The following is a 24,554-nucleotide window of genomic DNA, read 5'->3' as shown; positions in this document are numbered from 1 at the left end:
CTTTTACTTTATGAAATACGTATTATTTACTAGGTGTTTCAAGTCAATAGAATTTCATATAAGAAAACACAAAATACCCAGCATCAGACAGACAGAGGAACACAGATCTCCGTGACTTTGGGGCCAGCCTGGTCTACAAAGTGAGTCAAGGTAGCCAGGGCTACACAGAGAAACCATGTTTCAAAAAACAAACAAAACAAAACAAAACAAAACCAAAAATCCACAAAATAACAATAGCTTATAACTAATGCTCACTTTTATGTCAGCATGTAAATAAAAAGTCACTGTGTATTCCTCACTAATAAATCATAATCCAATTAATTGAATATAACTACTAAATCAAGTACAGTTGGTTTGCCTGATAGTATCTATTACCCACCATACAAACAATGCCTTAATTATTCTCTAAGACCTAACTTTCCTTTGTATTATACATAAAATTTCACAGTTCCATTTAAACCATGAACATTTAGGAAGGCCATGCCCATAACTAGTAATTAAGCCATAAATTTCACTGACTCTGATCTCCCTTTTCAAGGCCATATACTTCCTTTTCTTCCTGGAAAGTATTAAAATAAAGTTGAAAAATGAGAAATCTGGCCAAGTCTTTGATCTCATTTTAAACCCTGAGATAGGAAAACTGAAGACATCAAAGACATACTGGTATTTCAAATTAAGAAAAAATTCCACATAATAAAATTATACTTGTAATGTAAACTGTTAAAATTGTAATTTATTACTTTTTAGTAAATCAAACACTTCATTTATGTAGGCTATTAAAAACATAAAACTTCAATATACTAATAACATTATAGAGATTCAAGTTGATTTTCCTTCACTACATGAGGCACAAAAGAAGTTTTTATACATCAAAATGAGGAAATTGTATTATAAATGCTGCATGGTCCATAACAGAAATTACTGTATTCTGTTTCTATAGTAACCCATATAAAATCAAATACAGGGGAAATCTTTTTTTTTTTTAATTTATTCTTGTTACATATCAATGTTTATCCCATCCCTTGTATCCTCCCATTCCTCCCCCCCCCATTTTCCCATTATTCCCCTCCCCTATGACTGTTCCTGAGGGGGATTACCTCCCCCTGTATATTCTCATAGGGTATCAAGTCTCTTCTTGGCTACCTGCTGTCCTTCCTCTGAGTGCCACCAGGTCTCCCCCTCCAGGGGACATGATCAAATGTGAGGCACCAGAGTATGTGAGAAAGTCATATCACACTCTCCACTCAACTGTGGATAATATTCTGACCATTGGCTAGATCTGGGAAGGGGTTTAAAGTTTACCTCCTGTATTGTCCTTGGCTGGTGCCTTAGTTTGAGCGGGACCCCTGGGCCCAGATATGCCTATCATATTGTTCTACTTGTAGATTTCTAGGACCCTCTGGATCCTTCTACTATGCTATTCTCCCAGACTTCTCTCATCTAGAGTCCCAATAGGATGTCCTCCCCTCTGACCCAGTTTCCTGGTAAGTGAAGGCTTTCGTAGGACATGCCCCTTGGGCTAGTATGCAGATATAAGTGACTATATACCATTTGATTCTTTCTGCTTCTGGGTTAACTCATTCATTATGATCATTTCTAGCTCAATCCATTTATCCACAAATTTCTGGAATTCCTTGTTTTTAATAGCTGAATAGTATTCCATACTGTATGTGTACCACAGTTTCTTTGTCCATTCTTCTACTGATGGACACTTAGGCTGTTTCCATGTTCTGGCTATTATGAATAAGGCTGCTATGAACATGGTTGAGCAAATGTTCTTGTTGTGTGCTGGAGCATCTTCTGGGTATATTCCAAGGAGTGGAATAGCTGGGTCTTGAGGAAGCCCCATTCCCATTTTTCTGAGATAGCACCAGATAGATTTCCAAAGTGGCTGTACTAGTTTGCATTCCCACCAGCAATGAAGGAGTGTTTCTCTCTCCCCACATCTTTGCCAGCATGTGGTGTTGCTTGAATTTTTTATCTTTGCCATTCTGATGGGTATAAAATGGAATCTCAGAGTTGTTTTGATTTGCATTTCCCTGATGACTAAGGAGGTTGAGCATTTCTTTAAGTGTTTCTCAGCCATTTGATATTCCTCTGTTGAGAATTCTCTGTTTAGTTCCAAGCCCCATTTCTCAATTGGGTTATTTGGTTTGGGGTGTTTAATTTCTTGGGTTCTTTATATATTTTGGATATTAGACCTTTGTCAGATGTAGGGTTGGTGAAGATCTTTTCCCAGTCTGTAGGCTGTTGCTTTGTTCTCTTGACAGTGTCTCCTGCCTTACAGAAGCTTCTCAGCCTCATGAGGTCCCATTTATTAATGGTTGACATTAAGGCCTGGGCCGTTGGTGTTCTGTTCAGGAAGTTGTCTCCTGTGCTAATATGTTCCAGGCTCTTCCCCACTTTTTCTTCTAAGTGACTTAGTGTCTCTGGTTTTATGTTGAGGTCTTTAATCCACTTGGATTTGAGTTTTGTGCAAGGTGACAAATATGGGTCTAGTTTCATTTTTTTACACATAGACCTCCAGTTAGACCAGCACCATTTGTTGAAGATGCTATCCTTTTTCCATTGAATGGCTTTGGCTGCTTTGTTGAAAATCAAGTGACCATATGTGTGTGGATTCATATCTGGGTCTTCGATGCGATTCCACTGATCAACCAGCCTGTTGCTGTGCCAGTACCAAGCTGTTTTAATTACTATTGCTTTATAGTACAGTTTGAGATCAGGTATGGAGATTCCTCCGGAGCACCTTTTATTGTACAAGATTGTTTTAGCTATTCTGGGTTTTTTGTTTTTCCATGTGAAGTTCAGGATTGAACTTTCAATGTTTTTAAAAAATTGTGTACGTATTTTGATAGGGATTGCATTGAATCTGTAAATTGCTTTTGGTAGGACGGCCATTTTTACTATGTTAATTCTCCCAATCCATGAGCAAGGAAGATCATTCCGTCTTCTCAGGTCATCTTCAATCTCTTTTTTCCGAGTTTTTAAGGCTAAATTTCAACTTGAGTAGATAGCGTTTGGAACATAGAACCTAGGAGTTTTCCTCTTTTTGTTTGTTTTTGTTTCTTTGATTTTTAATTTTTCCTCAATTTTCTTTTTTGCATATACATTTATATTATTTCACATATATACAAGATATGACCTACAGCAAGAACCACAAAATAATTAGGAGTTATAGAAATGTCACATTTATAGTGTTTTGGTTATTTGTATTTGATTATCTTGAATAAAACATCTTTCCTATCTTGATGTGTCTAAAATTCTGAGTGTAAATCAGTATCTATCATATCTCATCTTTATCATATTAAAACATATATCTAGAACTAAAAACATCTTAACCCCTAAGCAACTAAGCTTCATAGTAAAAAGAAACTAAACTATCTGGTCTTCAACTCCATCAGAGACTTGAGAAGGAATAAAATTAATTACCTAAGTAAACATGAAGTGCAGGTTAGCAGCTTCTCAAATGAGAAAATGACTGAGACAATTTACTACCTGAATAGTTACCCAAACCTCTTAATAACATGAGAGCATCATCTTCAGCCTTCTGGTCTAGTATATCTGGCAGACATAAATGTGAGCCAGTAACTATTGAGGACTTGCTTACATTGTCTTGGCAGAGTTTGGCCATTGACGCTGCCTGCATCCAAGCTTGCCCTTTTTTTGTCAGAGTTCTGTCTGTGGTAGAAACGATGATGTTTTGCCCAGTGGCTGGGTTGCCACATTTGAAACAATGTCCATACAGAGGTTCTTTGATGCTCATCATCTTCTTTGTTTCCAGGAGATGACCTGTCTTATCGTCAAAGAATCTTTAAAACATCTTTAAATGTCATATTCTGTAGGTCTCTGGGGTTTTGAAGACCTTAGCTGTTTTACCTTAACTATCTATAGAATCATATCTGTCTGTTAAGCCTGGGATAAATATTCTTATAATAAAAATAGGCTGGTAATTGACATGATCAGGATTTAATCAGCTAACAATTAACTTTTATAATTTAGTTGTCTGAAACACCCAGCAATAGCACTTTTAAAGTATTGGAAGTAAACCTTGTATTATAAATTGTCTTTTCATATGTCCTCATTTTAATACTTCATTAATCCAATGATTAGATGAAAACAAAGTCTTTTTATTATACAGTGTTGGTGACTAGACAGAATGCTAAAAAGTACAAGACGTTTGACCGATTCAAATATGATATCAAAAATTAAGACTGGAATCCAATAGTTTTTTATTTAGATAACAGAAACTACTTTGTATCTGTTTCTTTTATTTGAAAACTACAAATATTATAGCACACTTTCCACTGTATTTTGGTAAGAATTGCAGTAGCCAGAAGTCCATGTATTATAAATCTATAAAATATGAATTTTCAATTTATTTCCTGTTAAATTGTACAAATGCTATATAGAAGAAAAAATACCACTAGCTGGAAGAAGTTCTAAGTTTTAAGTTATGATTACCCAGGAACACTGCAGGTATACATGGGGAGATCCACAGTGTATTTATGAGTCATTTTATATGTTGATTGTATTATATAGATTTGCTCCTTAATTAAGTTTTCCATTTCCCTCCAAACTAAAATCATAACATTATTTTACATCTGGGAGCCTAGACATAAAGAGATACATCTATCTGCTGCATCATTTTTAGTTTAATTATAGAGCCAGTTTGGGAACCTATAGCTCCTGAGACCATTATTGGTTGCTTTAGTTGCTATTTTTCTCTAAAATTAAATCTTAATCATTAATTATTCATCTATTTATCTAAATATGCTAATAGTTGCAGTTATATACTACCAAAATTTCAGAAGACTATTAAATGATAATGATCAAGGTACAATTATTATAGAATAAAGGAAAAGCAATCAGTATGAAGTTAGAAGACATATTACTATTAGCATCTTTCTCTCTCTCTTCTGTCTTTCCTTCTTTGCTAGCTCTCTATTGTACTGCTTTTCAATTTAGGCAAGGTCAATAATTCTTTGAGTCCACCAGAACCACCATTCACCTAAACAGGTAATTTGACAATTTCAGAAGATTGGCCCAATCAACCTGGAAGATGGGCTGTGCCTTTCAATTAAAGAATGATGGAGTAAGAAATATGGCTTGAATATTGAGTAATGCAATGTTTTTCAGACAGGAAGTACAATGGCTAATATTATAAGAATTAGCATAAAATCACACAACAAAGCAGTAGAAAGGTGTTAGGCATAATGGCTAAGGAAGAATGCTATGGATTTAAGGTCAGCCAGTATTATGTAGAGAATCTCTGTGTGTGTGTGTGTGTGTGTGTGTGTGTGTGTGTGTGTCTGTGTGTGAGAGAGACAGAGACAGAGACAAAGGCAGAGAAAGATTTCTAAATATTTATGAAATGGGAATCTGGAGTTATAATCTGCAGTAGTTTTCTAGTTTTAGTGTACATGCTATCAACAAGCTAAAGGCTCTTTCTGGAGTAACTATTATAATCAAACACATATAATAGTCTATGTTCATTTCTCCTACTCTCTTCCATCCTTTAATTAGACAGTAAGTGTTACCTTTTTGCAACTGCTGAAAACACTCACCTGTGGTAGAATTAAGGTCATCTGGCTCTGACTCAGTCCCATTTTGGTTTCCATTTCCCTGAAGAGTATTCATTGCCAAAAGCTTCATCTTCTGGATCTTCATTGCCTCAGCCATTGCTGCAGCTGTTATACCTAAACCAGAACCATCAATTTAAAATTAGGAATCACTTCTTAATGGCAGTACAATCTGTGCAGTTATTTAAAAAGAATATGCTGAGCATACAAGTGAAAAGTTGAACCACAAGTAAGCATTAAAATGAATATTTGAAAAATATATATTTCAACTCAAAATAACTTCTTATAACAAAGAGCATTAAAATCTATTTTAATATTAGAATATGGGTTTTATCTTCAGTTAAAAACACAGAGAAACAAATAAGTAAAAAGGTTAAATATTGTAGTTGTTCACTTAATTCATTTTTTAACTAAAAGAATTATTAACAGCAAAAAGGGAAAGTAGTCCAAAACTTAAAATCTGCGTATGTACAAAATAAAATTAAGAATATTTGTGAACAAGTCTCCTCAAATATTTTAAATTTCCAGACACACTGAAAAGATGCAATATGCACACACTTGTCTAAACAAATAACATCTGTATTCTGTGCAAGGAAATATCAGTGAGCAAACTCAAAAAGTAATATCATACTGTTAAAAAATCATGTTATAATATTGCTACAATGAAACTGAAAACATACCAAATTCAGTTTCTTCATGTAACAATAAAAAACAATAAACTTTTATTATTCAAATATATATGCAAAGATAGGTATCAAAGGGCCACATCAGTTAGTGGAAGCTACACATATTCAAGTTCTAAAATTGCACCAATGTAAATTAATGAACATCATTAAAGGACAAGTTCCTTTTACTACATTCAGTCATATGTTGTTAGTTCCCATTTTACAGCTCTTTTCATTTGACTCAAAATTTAAAGGCTTAGTCTATATCTCCTATGCTCTAAAATAGCCAATTGTCTACATTACAATGACTTTGCACTCATAAGTCATGAAGTCTTGAGCCTCCAAATCTTGTTGGAGAATATTTATGTCTTCCAATAGAAACACAGTCAAGAAAAATGTTATCATTTATTTTAAAATATCATAGTAAATTACTTTTTACTTCAACTTTCAAATTAATGTTTTCTTTTTTACATTTTTATTTTAATTGATGTATTTATTCACTTTATATCACAATCCCATCTTCCATCCCTCTTCCCCCTCTCCCCTGTCTCCTACTCCTCAGAAAAAGGGACATCCCTGCCCTAGCAAACCACCCCAGTATACCGGGTAACTTCAGAACTGAGCACATCCTCTTCCCTTGTGACTTGATGATGTAGCCCCACCAGAGGGAAATGATGAAAGAACAGGTAACTGAATCCATGCCAGAGACAGCAAATTAATGTTTTCCACAAGTTGTTTGTCAGTATAATGTGTGTACATTTAATAAAAGACAATACCCTGACAAAATTCCCACAGTGTAGCCATTCAGATAGACTAATAATAACGTTAATTTGAGAATAATAAATTCTACTTACATATCAGAACTTCAATATACATCAGAGAATTAAGAAACAATATAATTGGGAATTTTTTTTAAAGTGAAAGTGCTATAATTACAATTATATACCCAGAAATATTTCTTTGACACATAAACTTTGTTGTTTTAGTCACAGATTCAGAAATCAGCTCGTTTGTGAGGTTTCATCTATGCATATGTAAAAATTTACAGATAAATATAGTTCCATGGTATGTATGTATATCTATAAACATGTTCTTTTTATTCAATCATCTGTTGAAGGCCATTTGGGTTGTTTCTGTTTCTTAGCTAGTTTGAATATAGCAGTACTAAACATGGTTGAGCAAGTATCCATGGAGTATAAAGCAGAGGAATGGTATAACTGAATTATAATTCTACATCTAGCTTTTTGAGAATTTGTCATACTGATTTCCACAGTGACTGTACCAATTTGAAATCCCACTGAGAGTGAATGAGGGTTCCCTTTCTTCACATGCCTTCCATCATTTGTTGTTACTTGTTTTGTTGATATTAGTTATTCTGACTGGGGAAAAATAAAATCTTTAAGTTGCTTGAATTTCTATTTTCCTAATTGCTAAAGATGATGAACATGTTTGAATTATTTATTAGCAATTTTTATATTTTCTTTTGTGAGCTCTATGCTCAGATCAATAATGCAATTTTTAATTGTGTCAGTTTATTTTCATGACTCAGTACTTTGAGTTCTTCATATATTCTGTATATTAATCTTCTGTCAGCAGTATAGCTAATCAGAATACTCTCTCATTATGTGGGCTCCCTTTTTACTAAGTTGAACATTTCCTTAGTATTTGCAAGTAAATGAATTGAACTAGAAAATATAATACTGAATAGGGTAACAGAGACTGAAGAAGAAAAATGCTGAATGTGAGTCATGTAATTAAAAGGAAAATGAAATATATTCTTGGAACCCTGCTTTTCATTTTCATAAATGTATCAACTAGTATATATTTATGCTGTTGATGACGTTCTTGGTATTACTGAGCTTTAAATTTTTGCTCATATCTTGGATATTAACTTTTTTCTTGGATATATAATCTGAAGCTTTTTCCATTTCATTAATTGTCCTTCTTCTGTTTTGACTGTTTTACTTGCTGGTCATAAGCTTTTCACTACGATGTCACCACACTTATTCATGTTGGTTCTATTCCTTGTGCTTCTGGTGTCATTTCAAGGAATCCCTAAAAAGGAAATGTCAGGAATTTTTTTGCCTGTGCTTTGTTCAAAAAGTTGTGTGCTTTCATGTCATATGTTTTAAGTTTTTAATTCATTTGGTGAACAGCTCAGTTTCATATTTCTGTTTTTGAAAATCTAGTATTTCAAACATATGTGACTGAAGAGGGTATCCCTGTCCCATTGAATATTTATCTACACTTTCTTTTTAACTTAAACTCAACATTGGAATATGATATAATCTATATTCCTTTTAAGTACATGTGATCCTATATTAAGCTTAACATGCCCAGGAATATATTTTACAACAAGAAGTTCAATACATATTTAAATTAACCTTCCAATTTTATAAGTGAGAATCTCTGAAGACCAGAAGGGAGCTTGAGAAAGAGGCTTAGTTTGGAGCCTGCCAGTAACTAAGTCAGGAAATATTCCCATCTCCTGGTGTTTTATTTAAATAATTCAACTAATAATCCTGTATTCTTGTTTCAAATCAAATAGCTATACAAAGAATTTTTTTATCATCTCAGGCACTGAACATATTATGGAAGTAATGGTATGGTGTAGATTTTCTGTGCTTCAATTTATTTATGTACATAAAGAAAAACTACACTGGATTGTCTCAGAAGGACCTTGTAAAATATTCTATTGACATTTTCTTTCTACTATGTTTTTGTGGAAAACTGTGTAGTTATCATATAATTTTTTAGTAGTATCATCATCATCATCCATGTCCACATCTAAAGAAAACTTTTCTTACAATACTTTTCAGTAGAAAAAGATAATTATATTTACAAATATATCACATTTGTAGTGATTCAACTTCAAGTTTACTTTAAGGGTATCTTTGACATTCAACACAATTAAGAAGAGCAAAGCGTATTTGATTTTTGTTTTTAGAGACAAGGCTTGAAGTTGAGGGTTTAGGGAGGTTGGGGTGATATAGGAGTAGTTGGTTGAGAAAAAACTTGATCAAAATATATTGTATGAAAAAATATTTCTAAATTATGTAAGGGAAAAATATAAAATAAATGTAGAGAAATTTTAGTCCAGCAATATGGCTGCTCTGGAAAAGGATCACATCCAAAGATCTAGGTCTGTATGATCAGGCTGGAATAAAGACACACCCTTAGTACACACCTTTAATCCCTCTGGCTGTAATACACACCTTTATTTCCTTTATGTGAAATATAGACACTAGATATCTTTATTCCTTCTGGCTGGAATATAGACATGCCTTTAGTACACCCCTTTAATCCCAAACAATGAGGCCTAATTGAGGGGCAGGCAAAGAGAAGAATCAGAGAAAGATTTAACAGAATGAATCAGAGATAGGATATGCCCAATTCTTATAAGAACAGACAAGAAAGAAGATACTTAAGAGCAGCACAGAGAGAGAGCAAGATATTTTATGGAGATAGTTTAGTAGAGTTTGGTGCAGTTCAGTTGAATGCAGTTGACTTCATGCGGCTCAGTTTCTGGAGTTCAGAAGCAGCTTTTCCAAGCAGAGCAATTCAGTGAGAAGCCAAGAGAAGTCAATTTGATTCAGACAGCTTAGAAAGGACTTTTGAGCCAGAACAGCTGAGTTGACCAGCCAAAGTTCAGAAAGAACTAGAAAGTGTGAGCTTATTCAGAAGTAAGTCTCAGAGGCTGAAAACATTCTAAGAGTTGGTTGGCAGATGGAGGCTGGGAGCTTAAGCCTCCTAGACCCAGGATTGCAGAAGATTAGATTGTGTGAAGGCTATAAGTTTCCAGGCCTATGCCTAGGGATAGTTAGAACAGAGATAGAAACACTCTGGACCCAGCCCATGTCATGTACAGATCTCATTTGATATTCTGATCTGAGGAAATAAAAACAACATTTATAATAAGACTTCTAGGTAGATATAGTAGTCATTTTTGTGAGATGTTGATGTTTGGAACTCTGGGAAGAAAAAAGCACAAACAAACAAAAATTTAAAAACACATTTGGATCTTAAAACATCAGAATACAGTAAGTTCAACCTGTAAGAATCAAAAATCAAAAGCCATTACAAGAAATCCAAAACTGATAAAAATGTAAATGCAAACAAACAAACAAAAAGAGAGACTATGAGGTATCCAAACCAACTTCATACATGTATAATGGAATTCCTATTCCTAATGTTTAGGTAATATTCTAGAAGATGAGATGGAAATATAAGAGCCAGAAGACCGGTGCCTTTGCTGTCAAACAGTATATTTCTGTATGATAGGGAAATCGGTACCTATGAAATCTTAATATATTTGCCTAAAAAGACTTACATAATGAAAAAAAAAATAATTTTTTTCACCCTTAGATGAAGATCTACAGTAAGAAACAACCAGACTTCTCTAGTGAAGAACCCAATGACAGGTTATACAAGTTCAAGTGGTCATCCCTGAGCATACATACATATACATACTAATAAAACTAATAGTTTGTGTGTGTGAGTAGGTAGAAGATAGATGATATATAGAGACACATAGGCATATAGATAGCCATTGACATAGATGTATCTATTTAACAGTAGTTAAGAAAGAAAATCTCTGTGAAATTCAGAGTGTGTGTACAGGAAAGGAATTTGAGTGGTGAGAGAAAAGAGTGAAAATGATATAAATATAGTACTTACGTTTAAATTGTCAAAAAACAATAGTAAAAAAACCAAGAAAGTAAGTAAATAAATTAAATGGTTATGAAATAATCTAAGGGTTGGAGGTTGGTCTGATGTATTTTGATGCTAATTACTGCTTGCTGCCTCTGTGCCCCACCTGCACTTTGCCTGAGAGCCTAACCTGTTTGACCAATAAAAGACCATCACATCTGGGCAGAGCAAATTTGATAGGCATGACATAAGATTCCCTGGCTTGAGGAGACAAGGAGAATCTTGGGAGGAGAAGAGACCAGAGGAGGGGGGAAGAAGCAGGCTGAACCATGGGTTAAGTGAAGGAGGAGCACACGGCCAGTGTGGATGGAGACTTGACCCAGATGATGATAACTAGCAAGTATTTGGGATTCTGGATAGATTACAGCTTGATAGAAGTTATTAGGAGCAGGTGGCATGGGATTGGGACAATTATTCCATACCTGCCCCACTATGGGAAGTAGTTTAGTGTATTAATATCTGCCCTGCTCAAGGTTATCTAAGGCTATTTTAAATTTTAACAGGTATCGACTCTGGAGGATCCAAGATGGCGGCAGTGTGGACCGCGTTTGGAGGCTCCAGTGAACAATTCAGGGAATTGCAGATTTCTGAGCCAGGAACACCGAGGTCTGAACATCACGGCAGCGGGAGTGCTCCACGATTCGGAAGGACCAGGGTGCGGAGGACCTGCGTGCCCCTGCACACGGGAGAAGCGTGGATTTTCTCTGATCGGAGCAGCAGCGGCAGAGGCAGCAGCACCAGCGACACCAGCAGCGGTGGCTGAGGTTTGCAGCACATAGCCTTCCGGTGTAGGCGATTGGTGTGGTGGCTGGTGGGAGTTGCTGTGGGAGAGGGGACTCGGGGCAGGATTTGGGTCGCATGGAGCCTTCGGACCCAGACTGGACTCTGCGGACAGTTCGGCCCCAGAGTCCCGAGTACTAGCCCAGCCCAGCAAGCAATTCTGCCCGAGGCACTAACTCAGTGTGGCCACAGCTCACCTGCTGTGGCGCAGGCTTAGTTGAGCCCGCAGCTCCACACTAGGCAGCACCTCAGCTCAGCGCCAGCTCCCCTGCGGTGACACAGTCTGGGCGGAGCACTTGGTTCCACCACAGGCGCTAACTCAGAGCAGCTGCAGTTCTCCTGCTGTGGCGCAGGCTTGGCCAAGCACTCAGTTCCACCCTAGGCGCCACCTCAGCTCAGCGGCAGCTCCCCTGCAATGACACAGTCTGGGCAGAGCACTTGCTTCCACCATTGGCGCTAACTCAGAGCAGCCGCAGTTCTCCTGCTGTGGCGCAGGCTTGGTGGCATGCTCAGTTCCATTCTAGGCACCACCTCGGCTCAGCGGCAGCTCCCCTGCGGTGACACAGTCTGGGCGAAGCACTTGGTTCCACCACTGGCGCTAACTCAGAGCAGCCGCAGTTCTCCTGCTACGGCGCAGGCTGGACAGAGTGCTTGGTTCCACCAGCTCTAAGACTCTGGTTGGACACAGTGTGCAGTTTGAATCCAGAATTCCTGGCTGAGATTGGTGGTCGGTTCGGGCCCTGAGTCAATAACTGACCACAGCACGCACTTTGGGCCAAAAGGCCCTAGCAGAGCTTGGTGCGTAGTCCCAGCCCAAAAATTCTGGCTGGACCCTGTGTGCATTTTGGGCCCAGAATCCCTAGCTGAGCTTGGCAGACGGTTCAGGCCCTGAGAATCTAGCTGAGTTTAGCCCGTGGTTCAGGCCCAGTGCTCCTGGCTGGACTTGGCAGGGAACACAGAAGGCTGTGGATAACTTAGCCTGACCCAACGCTCATTCAGAGACCCAGAACAATTGCAGGATCCACAGCACAGGGGGGCTGAAGATCACTGGCTGTGAGAGACCAGAACAACAGGGCTAAACTCCTAACATCCACACCAGTGAAGCTTTGAGCTCCCAGCCTAGGGAAATCGTGAGAAAATAAGTGAATCTATCGTCAGACACCCTCCATCCAACTCTGGAAGCTACCCAACAAAAACAAAGATGGCAAGATGTCTAAAGAACAACGAAAAAGCATACGCAAAAAACCCCAAAACAACATGGCGTCTCCAGTTTCCAGCTATCCCAAAGAAAACAACCCAGAGAACTCAAATACAACGGAAATACAAAAAAATGACCTCAAATCCTTAGTAATGAGGACGATAATGGAGGAAACAAATAAAATTCTTAATCAAATGCAAAAAGATGCAGACAAACAGGTGAGAGACATAAAAGAAGCACATAGAGTGGACCTGGAAAAATTGCAGGAAAATGAAAACAACCAGATGAAAGAAATAACTAAAATGGTTCAAGCTCTGAAGACCTATAAAGAGGCAATGGAAGAAACTCAGGAATATACAAAAAATCAGATGAAAGAAATCAAAAAATCAGTTCAAGATCTGAAAAATGAAAAATGGATTCAATGATAAACACACAGAACAGAAGAAAACGAGAACGGGAGACCTCAGAGAAGAAGGCGAGCAACACAGAGGTGAGCTTTCTAACAGAATCCAAGAGATGGAGAAACGAATCTCAGGGCTAGAAGATACAATCACAGATATTGAATCAACCATTAAAGAAAATGCCAAATCTGGAAAACTCCTGACACAAAACATCCAAGAAATTAAGGACACCATGAAAAGAAGAAATTTGCGGATAATAGGCATTGAAGAAAGAGAAGACATCAGACTCCAGGGCCCAGAAACTATTCTCAACAAAATCATAGAAGAAAATTTCCCCAATCTAAAGAAAGAGATGCCTATAAACATACAAGAGGCCTACAGAACACCAAATAGAATTGACCAAAAAAGAAAAACTGCCCGCCACATATTAATCAAAACACAAAACATGCACAACAAAGAAAAAATATTAAAAGCTGCAAGGGAAAAGGGCTAAATAACATTTAATGGTAAACCTATCAGAATTACACCCGAATTCTCAGCAGAGACCATAAAAGCCAGAAGGGCCTGGACAGAGATCCTGCAAACCCTAAGAGAACACAGATGCCAGGCCAGACTTACTTTACCCAGCAAAATTATCAATAACTATTGATGAGAAAACAAAATATTCCATGACAAAAACAAATTCAACAGTACCTATCCACAAACCCAGCTTTACAGAAGGTACGAGAAGAAAAACTCCATCCCCAAAGGGTCAAGCTCCAACCAAAACTACCCAGGAAATAGATAACTATCCCATGGCAAAAACACAACTACACAAACGCTCGACTGGAAACAACATCAAAATTAAGACTCTTAACAGTCACTGGTCATTAATATCTCTCAACATCAATGGCCTCAATTCTCCAATAAAAAGACACAGACTAACGAGGTGGATACATAACAAGATCCAACATTCTCTGCATTCAAGAAACACATCTCACCCATAAGAAAGGCATTACCTCAGGGTAAAAGGTTGGAAAAAAATTCCAAGCAAATGGTCACAAGAAGCAAGCAGGCGTAGCCATTTTAGTATCGAACAAAATAGACTTTCAACCAAAATTAATCAAAAGGGATGAGGAAGGACACTTCATACTCATCAAAGGTAAAGTCACCAAGATGACATCACAATTCTGAACATCTATGCTCCAATACAAGGGCACCCACATTTGTTAAAAGATCTCCTAAAAAAGCTTAAACCACACATCGATCCCCCACCACAATAATAGTGGGAGACTTCAACACACCCCACTCTCACTGAAGGATAAGTCATTGAAACAGAAACTAAGCCGAGAAATAACATCATTAACAATGCCATGGGTCAAATGGATCTAACAGATATCTATAGAACCTTTCACCCAAACAAGAAAGAATACACCTTCTTCTCTGCACCCCATGGAACCTTCTCCAAAATTCATCACATCGTAGGTCACAAAGCAAGCCTCAATAGATACAAGAGGATTGAAATAATACCTTGTATCCTATCAGATCACCATGCTCTTAGGCTGCAATTCAACAACAACAGAAATAACAAAATGCCTACACGTTTGTGGAAACTAAACAACTCTCTGCTAAAATGACACCTGGGTCAGGGAAGAAATAAAGAAAGAAAATCAAGGAGTTTCTGAAATTCAATGAAAATGAAGAAACAACATACCCAAATGTGTGAAAGCATTGAAAGCAGTGCTAAGAGGAAAATTCATAGCACTAAGTGCCTTTAAAAAGAAATTGGAAACATCGCACATAAGCATCTTAACAACACAACTGGAAACCCTAGAAAAAAAAAGAAGCAGAAACACACAAAAAGGAGTAGACGCCTGGAAATTATCAAACTCAGGGCTGAAATTAACAATTAGAAACTAAGAAAACAGTCCAAAGAATCAACAAACCAAAAAGCTGGTTCTTTGAGAAAATCAACAAGATAGACAGGACCATTAGCCAAACTAACTAAAAGGCAGAGAGGACAGTATTGAAATCAACAAAATCAGAAATGAAAAGGGAGACATAACAACAGACACTGAAGAAATTCAAGAATCATAAGATTCCTACTTGAAGGCATATACGCCACAAAATTTGAAAAATCTAAGGGAAATGGACGATTTTCTTGATCAATTTCACTTGCCAAAGTTGAATGAAGAACAGATAAACAAGTTAAATAGGCCCATTTCCCCTACAGAAATAGAAGCAATCATCGATGGTCTCCCAACCAAAAAAAGCCCAGGGCCACATGGTTTCAGTGCAGAATTCTACCAGACCTTCAAGGGCGAGCTAATACCGATACTCTTCAAGCTACTCCAAAAGATAGAAATGGATGGAAATTACCAACTTCATTCTATGAGGCCATAGTCTCATTGATACCTAAAACCTCACAAAGACTCAACAAAGAAAGAGAATTCAGACCAATTTCTCTTATGAAACATAGATGCAAAAAATACGAAATAAAATACTTGCAAAATGAATACAGGAACACACAAAGATATCAATTCATCATGACCAGTAGGCTTCATTCCAGGCATGCAGGGATGGTTTAATATACGGAAATCCATCAATGTAATCCACCATATAAACAAACTGAATATAAAAAACCACATGATCATCTCCTTGGATGCAGAGAAAAAGCATTTGATAAAATTCAACACCCATTCATGTTAAGTTTAGAGAGATCGGGGATACAAAAGCACTTCCTCAACATAATAAAGGCTATATACAGCAGCACCAATAGCCAAAATCAAAAGTAAATGGTGAGAGACTCAAGGAAATTCCTCTAAAATCGGGAACAAGGCAAGGCTGCCCACTCTCTCCATATCTCTTCAATATAGTACTCGAAGTTCTAGCCAGAGCATAAGACAACAAAAGGAGATCAAGGGCATGGAAATGGGAAAGGAGGAAGTCAAATTATCCCTATTTGCAGATGATATGATAGTGTACATTAGTGACCCTCAAATTTCCACCAGAGAACTCCTAAAGCTGATAAACACCTTCAGCAAATTGGCTGGATACAAAATTAACTGAAAAAAAGTCTGTAGCCTTCCTATACAGAAATGACAAGCTTGCAGAGGAAGAAATTGGGAAAAGCCACATCCTTCACATTAGCCACAAGCAATATAAAATATCTAGGAGTTACCCTAACTAAGCAAGTGAAGGACTTGTATGAAAAAAATTCAAAACTCTGAAGAAAGAGATTGAAGATGACCTGAGAAGATGGCATGATCTTCCTTGCTCATGGATCGGAGAATTAACATAGTAAAATGGCCATCCTACCAAAGCAATCTACAGATTCAATGCAATCCCTATCAAAATACCTACACAATTTTTTAAAAGACATTAAAAGTTCAATTCTGAACTTCATATGGAAAAACAAAAACCCAGAATAGCTAAAACAATCTTGTACAATAAAAGATGCTCCGGAGGAATCTTCATACCTGATCTCAAAACTTTACTATAAAGCATAGTAATATTAAAACAGCATGGTACTGGCACAGCAACAGCTGGTTGATCAGTGGAATCGAATCGAAGACCCAGATATGAATCCACACACATATGGTCACTTGATTTTTGACAAAGAAGCCATCCATTCAATGGAAAAAGGATAGCATCTTCAACAAATGGTGCTGGTCTAACTGGAGGTCTATGTGTAAAAAAATGAAACTAGACCCATATTTGTCACCTTGCACAAAACTCAAATCCAAGTGGATTAAATACCTCAACATAAAACCAGAGACACTAAGCCACTTAGAGGAAAAAGTGGGAAAGAGCCTGGAACATATTGGCACAGGAGACAACTTCCTGAACAGAACACCAACAGCCCAGGCCTTAATGTCAACCATTAATAAATGGGACCTCATGAGGCTGAGAAGCTTCTGTAAGGCAGGAGACACTGTCAAGAGAACAAAGCGACAGCCTACAGACTGGGAAAAAATTTTCACCAACCCTACATCTGACAAAGGTCTAATATCCAAAATATATAAAGAACTCAAGAAGCTAAACACCCCAAACCAAATAACCCAATTGAGAAATGGGGCTTGGAACTAAACAGAGAATTCTCAACAGAGGAGTATCAAATGGCTGAGAAACACTTAAAGAAATGCTCAACCTCCTTAGTCATCAGGGAAATGCAAATCAAAACAACTCTGAGATTCCATCTTATCCCCATCAGAATGGCTAAGATCAAAAACTCAAGTGACACCACATGCTGGCGAGGATGGGGAGAGAGAGGAACACTCCTTCATTGCTGGTGGGAATGCAAACTAGTACAGCCACTTTGGAAATCTATCTGGTGCTATCTCAGACAAATGGGAAGAGGGCTTCCTCAAGGACCAGCTATTCCACTCTTTGGAATATACCCAGAAGATGCTCCAGCACACAACAAGAACATTTGCTCAACCATGTTCATAGCAGCCTTATTCATAATAGCCAGAACATGGAAACAGCCTAAGTGTCCATCAGTAGAAGAATGGACAAAGAAACTGTGGTACATATACACTATGGAATACTACTCAGCTATTAAAAACAAGGAATTCCGAAATTTGTGGATAATGGATTGAAGCTAGAAATGATCATAATGAGTGAGTTAACCCAGAAAGCAGAAAGAATCAAATGGTATATACTCACTTATATCTGCATACTAGCCCAAGGGGCATGGTCCCACGAAAGCCTTCACTTACCAGGAAACTGGGACAGAGGGGAAGGCATCCTATTGGGACTCTAAATGAGAGACGCGTGGGAGAATAGCAAAATAAAAGGATACAGAGGGTCCTAGAAATCTACAAGTAGAACAATGTGATAGGCTGATTTGGGCCCAGAGGTTCCGCTGAAACTAAGGCACCAGCCAAGGACAATACAGGAGGTAAACTTTAAACCCCTTCCCAGATCTAGCCAATGGTCAGAACATTCTCCACAGTTGAGTGGAGAGTGTGATATGACTTTCTCACATACTCTGGTGCCTCACATTTGACCATGTCCCCTGGAGGGGGAGACCTGGTGGCACTCAGAGGAAGGACATCAGGTAGCCAAGAAGAGACTTGATACCCTATGAGAATATATAGGGGGAGGTAATCCCCCTCAGGAACAGTCGTAGGGGAGGGGAATAATGGGAAAATGGGGGGGGGAGGAATGGGAAGATACAAGGGATGGGATAAACATTGAGATGTAACAAGAATAAGTTAATAAATAAATAAGGAAAAAAATTTAATAGGTATCTCTGTCTTGACTAATTGCTAGCAGGTTAGAAAATACTGCTGTAAAAATAATTTTAGGCCATACTGGTAAAGTAACTAAAACATCTAAATGTAAAAGAAGTGCAAAGAAGGCATTTGTAAGGAATTATAGATCAACATTACAATGATGATTCTGGTCACCAACCAGGAAGAAACACAATATTATCAATAATACATATTGTCAATACTGAGAGAATGTTTGACAAATTATAACTAGATGTTCTGTCAATATTAGATAAAACTAAGAGTTAAGCAAGTAATGGTGTAGGCATTAGATATCAAATATATATAAAACTTTTAGAGACCCAGTTGAGTTGTAGATAGATATGAAGAGAGGATAAAAACAGTCCATGTTAATATTTAACTTGCCCTTTAAAACTGAAAGACTGGAAGGTTTAAAAAAGACAGTAAATTTTAGTTTCAGAATGGAGTCAGAGACGGAAATGACAATTAAGAATGGTTGGCAAAGCATTGTAGAGTGCAACCAAAACACAGCTTAGAAGACTGATTGCAATTTTGAGCAAATTACTGTGGCTTTAAATGCCTGACAAAATTCCCAGTTGCTAAGCAACTATGTATTTAGCTTCTATAGCTTTGTCTAAACGAAGTAATAGGCATTAAACAATCTGAAAGTCTAAAAATCTTCTCAAATACTCCTATTTCATCTGATCTTAAACAATTATAAGAAAGATACAAATACCAAGCCTATTTTTACCAACATTTGCAAACTGTGTTGTATTGAATATTTGTTCTACAAAATGCATAAAAGATAATATCCTTTTTCTAAAAACAAAAGGAGTGGGGTGTTTGGAATGGAAATAAGGGCATCCAAAAGCCAAATGTATCTATACTAGGCACATAAAAGAAAAGTGTGTACAACATTACCTAAATAAATATTTGTTTAAGTTCTTTCCACTTATTAACTCTATATGTTTAATAACCTCACAAGTGCCATTGGTCAAATGAAGAAACTGAGGCACAGACTCACTGGAATGTTAAAGAGTAGCTATTACTGCAGCTTAGATTTGCATCCAGGTATGCTAGATCTCATTTACCTTTTTTGCTTTCATTACACATTTTGGGTTTTGAGACAGGTTCTTACCCTATAGTCTAGGCTAACGTGAAATCCCCTATGACCTCAAGTGAGGCCAGAAACCAATGCAACTGGAGGAGTAGGATATGGTCCAGAGCAAAAGTAAAGTAGAGATGTACCAAAACCCCAAATATCTCATCCTGAGACCAACAGAAATATGTCTGCTTCCTCCAGGCTTTGGGTCTGCATGGCCCAGCTTGCACATATCCTTGGGACCCCCAGCTCTGCCACCCTTGAAGCAGTTTTGTAACCTGGAGGCCAAGTTTCAGGTTAAGCTTCTTCTCTCCCTATAAGGACAGGACTGATTAGCTACTGGGAACCCTCTTCATACAAATTTGGCACCCCCAGCAGTTTAGAGTGAGGGGCAGCCAATGATGGGCACTCACACACACAAAACACATACATACACACACACACACACACACACACACACACACACACACACAAAACCTACCCACTTTCAAAGTTTTATATAGACTTTATTCGCCCCTCCCAAATAAAGAAAAGCTGTTTCACTGAAAACTGTCTCCAGGAAGGCTGTTTTCTTTGGCACTCACAGAGACCCAGATCCTAACTAATCCACCTGGCCAAGCTAAGCTTCACTCTTTCCAGTCCAGCCCTGTGAACAATGTGCCTGGAGATCCTGAGGGAAAAAAGCAGACCCAAGGCAGAAAGCTCACAGCAATCTTCGTCCCTCCACCTCTCAAGTCTCACAGCACAACTACTGCTAGCTATTATTTCTGACTTCTATGTGTCTTACTGCAGAAATTTTCAGCACATTTTATTTTATTTTATTATAACTTATTCACATTATATCCTGATTGTTAACCCCTTCTGATTATTTTTCCATTCCCACTTTCCCTCCCTCTTCTGCCTTATTCTCCTCCCCTAGACCTCTGACAATTGGGACCCTCCTCCCCCATCAGCTGACCACATCCTATCAGGTCTCTTCTGGATAGCCTGCATTCCATTCCTCTGTGTTTCCACAGGCCCACTCTGCCAAGGGGAAGTGATCAAACCAGAGGTAGCAGAGTTCCTCTAAGAGGCAGTCCTCTGCTCTGCCCCCACTCCCATTCCTCACTTGTATAATGAACTGTCCATTGGCTACATCTGAAAAGGGGTCTAGATTCTCTGCTTGCAATGTTCATAGCACCTTTTATTCATAATAGCTAGAATCTGGAAACAACCAAAATGTCCCTCAATGAAAGAATGTATAAAGAAACCATGGTACATTTACACAATGGAATATCTCTCAGGTATCAAAAACAAGGAAATCTTGAAATTTGCAGGCAAATGGATAGAACTAGAAAAGAGTATCTTGAGTGAGGTAACCCAGACACAGAAAGACATGCATGGTATATACTCTGAGAGACTCCACCCAGCAGGTGATCAGGACAGATACTGGGATTCACAGCTGGACTCTGTGCAAAGACCAGAGAGTTGTATGGAAGAGTTCAGTTTGAGAATAGGAGGATAGGGGGTGCCAAGAGCTCCACAAGGAGACTATCAAAGCTGGTGGATCTGAACGGAATGGCAGGGGGAGGGGCCTGCACAAACTGATGCACCAACCAAAGCATTTTAAATGCAATATTTATCATCTTAAACATAGAATAGAACTGTTCTAAATATAATGACAATATAAGTATCACAATTTGAGAAATGTTACACTAATAGGGTTTCTTGTTTGGATGCAAACTCTACTTTTTGGCTACTTTTGTTTCTTAATTTGAGTATTTCTGTGAGTAATAACCATTTAAACTTGCAACTTCTGATATCATCTTAAATTGGGAATATTCCAGATTTCTATATGTAATCACTAAGAAAATTACCAAATTTTCACAACACCTAAAAGCTATTTTAAGAAAAATTGAACAATATTGACTTATGAACAATAGAATATTTTCTATTATGTTATATACCTTCCAAAGTAATTTATTTGAACATTCTTTTATTGTGTTACAAGACCTTGAAAGTTAACTTCTGATAAGCTTACATTCACAATCTTACATAAGTTTGTGATTATAAATCTAGTTAAGCGTGCAAATTATAGAGAGAGTAGATATGACAAAGCTCTTCCAATTTATGACATTAGAATTTGAGTACCTGATCACAAGAATTAGCTCAAGAAAAATGGTAAACAACCTGAAATGCTGAATAACCCCAAAACAGTAGCTACACCCTCCTTCACTGCTCTCCAAATAGTAATTACAGCATTGCTTCAAAAGGACATGAATGCTGACATATTTACATGTCCTTATATTAAGCAGGTCTTAAATTCATTGTTCCCTACAAATATGTATATATTCTTAGTTAGATCTGAGGCATTTTCCAAAACAAATTAGAATGCTAACTTTAATAGTGCACGCAAAATTAGGAAGTACACAGAGAAAATTAGCATGGCTCTTTTGTAAAAAATAGCATGAAGATTTCTCCAATGTTCCTATTTTAATGACCGCACAACAATTTTAATGACTTAATACACTGATGTAAATACTTTAAAATGGATGTACTATTCATTTAACACACAATCACTGATAATTGAGTACTAATAATATAATACAAGGAAAGGATCATTAGCTTTTGATACTAGCTGTAATTCTTGGCTTTTAAAAAATTGCTGAAAAGTATTTAAATTTCATATTAAATATTTAAATTGAAATTAATCCATACTGGAAGTGTACTGGATTATAGCAACAATGTGTTGTATGTCCCTGATACACATTATGTAGGGATAAAATTTCTAAGAAGGATAACAATATTAGAAGAAACCAGGAAACAAAAAGACTTTACTGATTCACTCATTGAATTTTTTGACTATAAAAAACAATATTAACAATCATTAGTTCAAATAAGAGTATATTTGTATCATTGAGTATTAGTCTGTACCAATTATGACATCTAGGGGTAAGTGTAAGAGAAAGAAGAAACTGGCCATAGCAGGGAATAAGGGGAAGGAAAAGAGATGAAAACTTAGATAAATTAAAATTAAGATTGAACACACATTTCACCTACAAACTATTCTCACAACAGAAGCATATTTAATTTATTAAATGTATTTTAGCATATACATTTCAGGGAGTAATGTATTTATAATGAAATCAATTAACAATTCTCATTTTGGCCATAATATTAATATACAACATGTTATAAAATTATATTACCATTAACGATCAGAGGTAAGTTCTGTGAAATTTAACATTCTATTCTATTCATTCTATTGCATTTTTGGCATATCAGTTCTTCTTGTGTTAAAAATAAGCAGAAGCTTTCAAAAAAGTATCATAAAATACTTTTGGTTAGAAAGCAAATATAGAAGAGAAACTGCCTATATATTTCCTACTGGAAATATTATGAATGAGGGGGCTGGAGAGATGTCTCAGAGGTTAAGAGCTTTGCTGTTCTTCCCGAAGACCCAGGTTCAATTCCCGGCACCCACCTGGCAGCTCACAACTGTCTGTAACTCCAGCTAAAATAAAAACACATTTAAAAAATATTATGTATGAAAAATTAACCTCAAATTAAAAGTATGACTCTAGTCTACAACTAAATTTCATTTTTAACTATTTAGTGCCTAAAGAGAATTCAAATGTGCTTTATTTATAAAAAGGCACCAAACTTCTGCTTGAAAAATAGTAAAGTCAGTAATGCAACACATTCTAGAAAGGAAATAGGTTTTCTGAAGATAACTTCCTCTTGTGACTTTAGAAACCAGTGTTGACCTAATCAGGTAAGTACCAGTGAATTGGTCATATAGTCAGTTCTCCACTCCTGATGATACTTAGAAAAAATATTGGATGCCAGAAAAATCAGCTATTTTGATATTTTTGCTATTTTCATTCAACATTGTAATACCTTATATTCTAAATATTTATATTCTAACTAAACCAGAAACAGGAGAATTTCACTGTGTCATGTACACATATAATTACATAGATGACATATAAACATGGATTATTCATCTATACTCACATCATATAATACAGTGATGCACAGCAAGATACCTGAAACAACCACAGAATCAAATGCACATGAATTCTATGGAAAAGTGAACAGATACCATAAAATATTAATGTGGTTTTTATCTTTCACAAGAGCAGTTTTCAAAGCTTATTTTACATTGCCACTTAAAGTGAAATCCATTTTCTTACTTGAACAGCTACATATAACAAATTTTAGATATTGCTGCTCTTGTATTAAAACTTTACACTAATTTTCTGTGACCAGAAAAAATTTCCTTCATTTTTTGGTATGATGACCAAGAAATCTGTATTATAGTGGTATTTCTACAACTGGAGTTTCCACTATTATCAGAACAGTATTAATTCTAGAATAGATGGGTTCAGGGAATTAATAATCAATTGCCCCCAAAAATATGGAACTCTTATCAATTAAGGCAACAATTCAATGTGCTTGAACTACAGACATCCTGTATTTCATAATGGCATAGTACAATGAATAGGTGAGAAAAAAATACTGACTTATTTCTTTTTTTTCTCAAAACTGTCTAATGAAATGAATTCATTCATGAGAATAAAAGAAAAATACGCCCAAAGAATATAATTAAACCAGATCACTCATAGACAAAAGAATCATAAACTCACATATATGCATTCAGTAAGGACACTATCTGGAGCTGGTGCATGACTAGGTGATTTATTATGTGACACACTCTTTGGCTCCCCACAATTCCATTATAGTCTTATTAACAATAAATTCAGAAAGAGATACAAACCATTTTTTTCTTCTTGCAACCAATAGCTTCAAGTTGCTAAGGGGGCACAGTAACTCAAAGAGATCAAATGAACAAAAGGCCATAAAGAAATTTATCATTTTCTTAACCCCATTTTTTTCAGTCAGAATTCCAAACATTTTG

At 36.7% G+C, this 24,554-nt stretch overlaps 1 protein-coding gene across 1 annotated transcript in view; it reads right to left on the bottom strand.

Moving 5' to 3' along the window:
- Dach2 (dachshund family transcription factor 2) overlaps positions 1 to 24,554 on the bottom strand; it is a 520,209-nt gene that overhangs the window by 159,624 nt on the left and 336,031 nt on the right. The window contains exon 4 of the mRNA XM_051141822.1: positions 5,568 to 5,699. Coding sequence (XP_050997779.1) covers positions 5,568 to 5,699 — 132 coding nt within the window. The remainder of the gene's footprint in view (positions 1 to 5,567; positions 5,700 to 24,554) is intronic.

This window comes from Acomys russatus, chromosome X (assembly GCF_903995435.1).
Source record: "Acomys russatus chromosome X, mAcoRus1.1, whole genome shotgun sequence".
NCBI classification, from domain to species: domain Eukaryota; kingdom Metazoa; phylum Chordata; class Mammalia; order Rodentia; family Muridae; genus Acomys; species Acomys russatus.
Note: the sequence above shows the minus strand (reverse complement) of the source record. Positions and strands in the feature narration are given on the sequence as shown.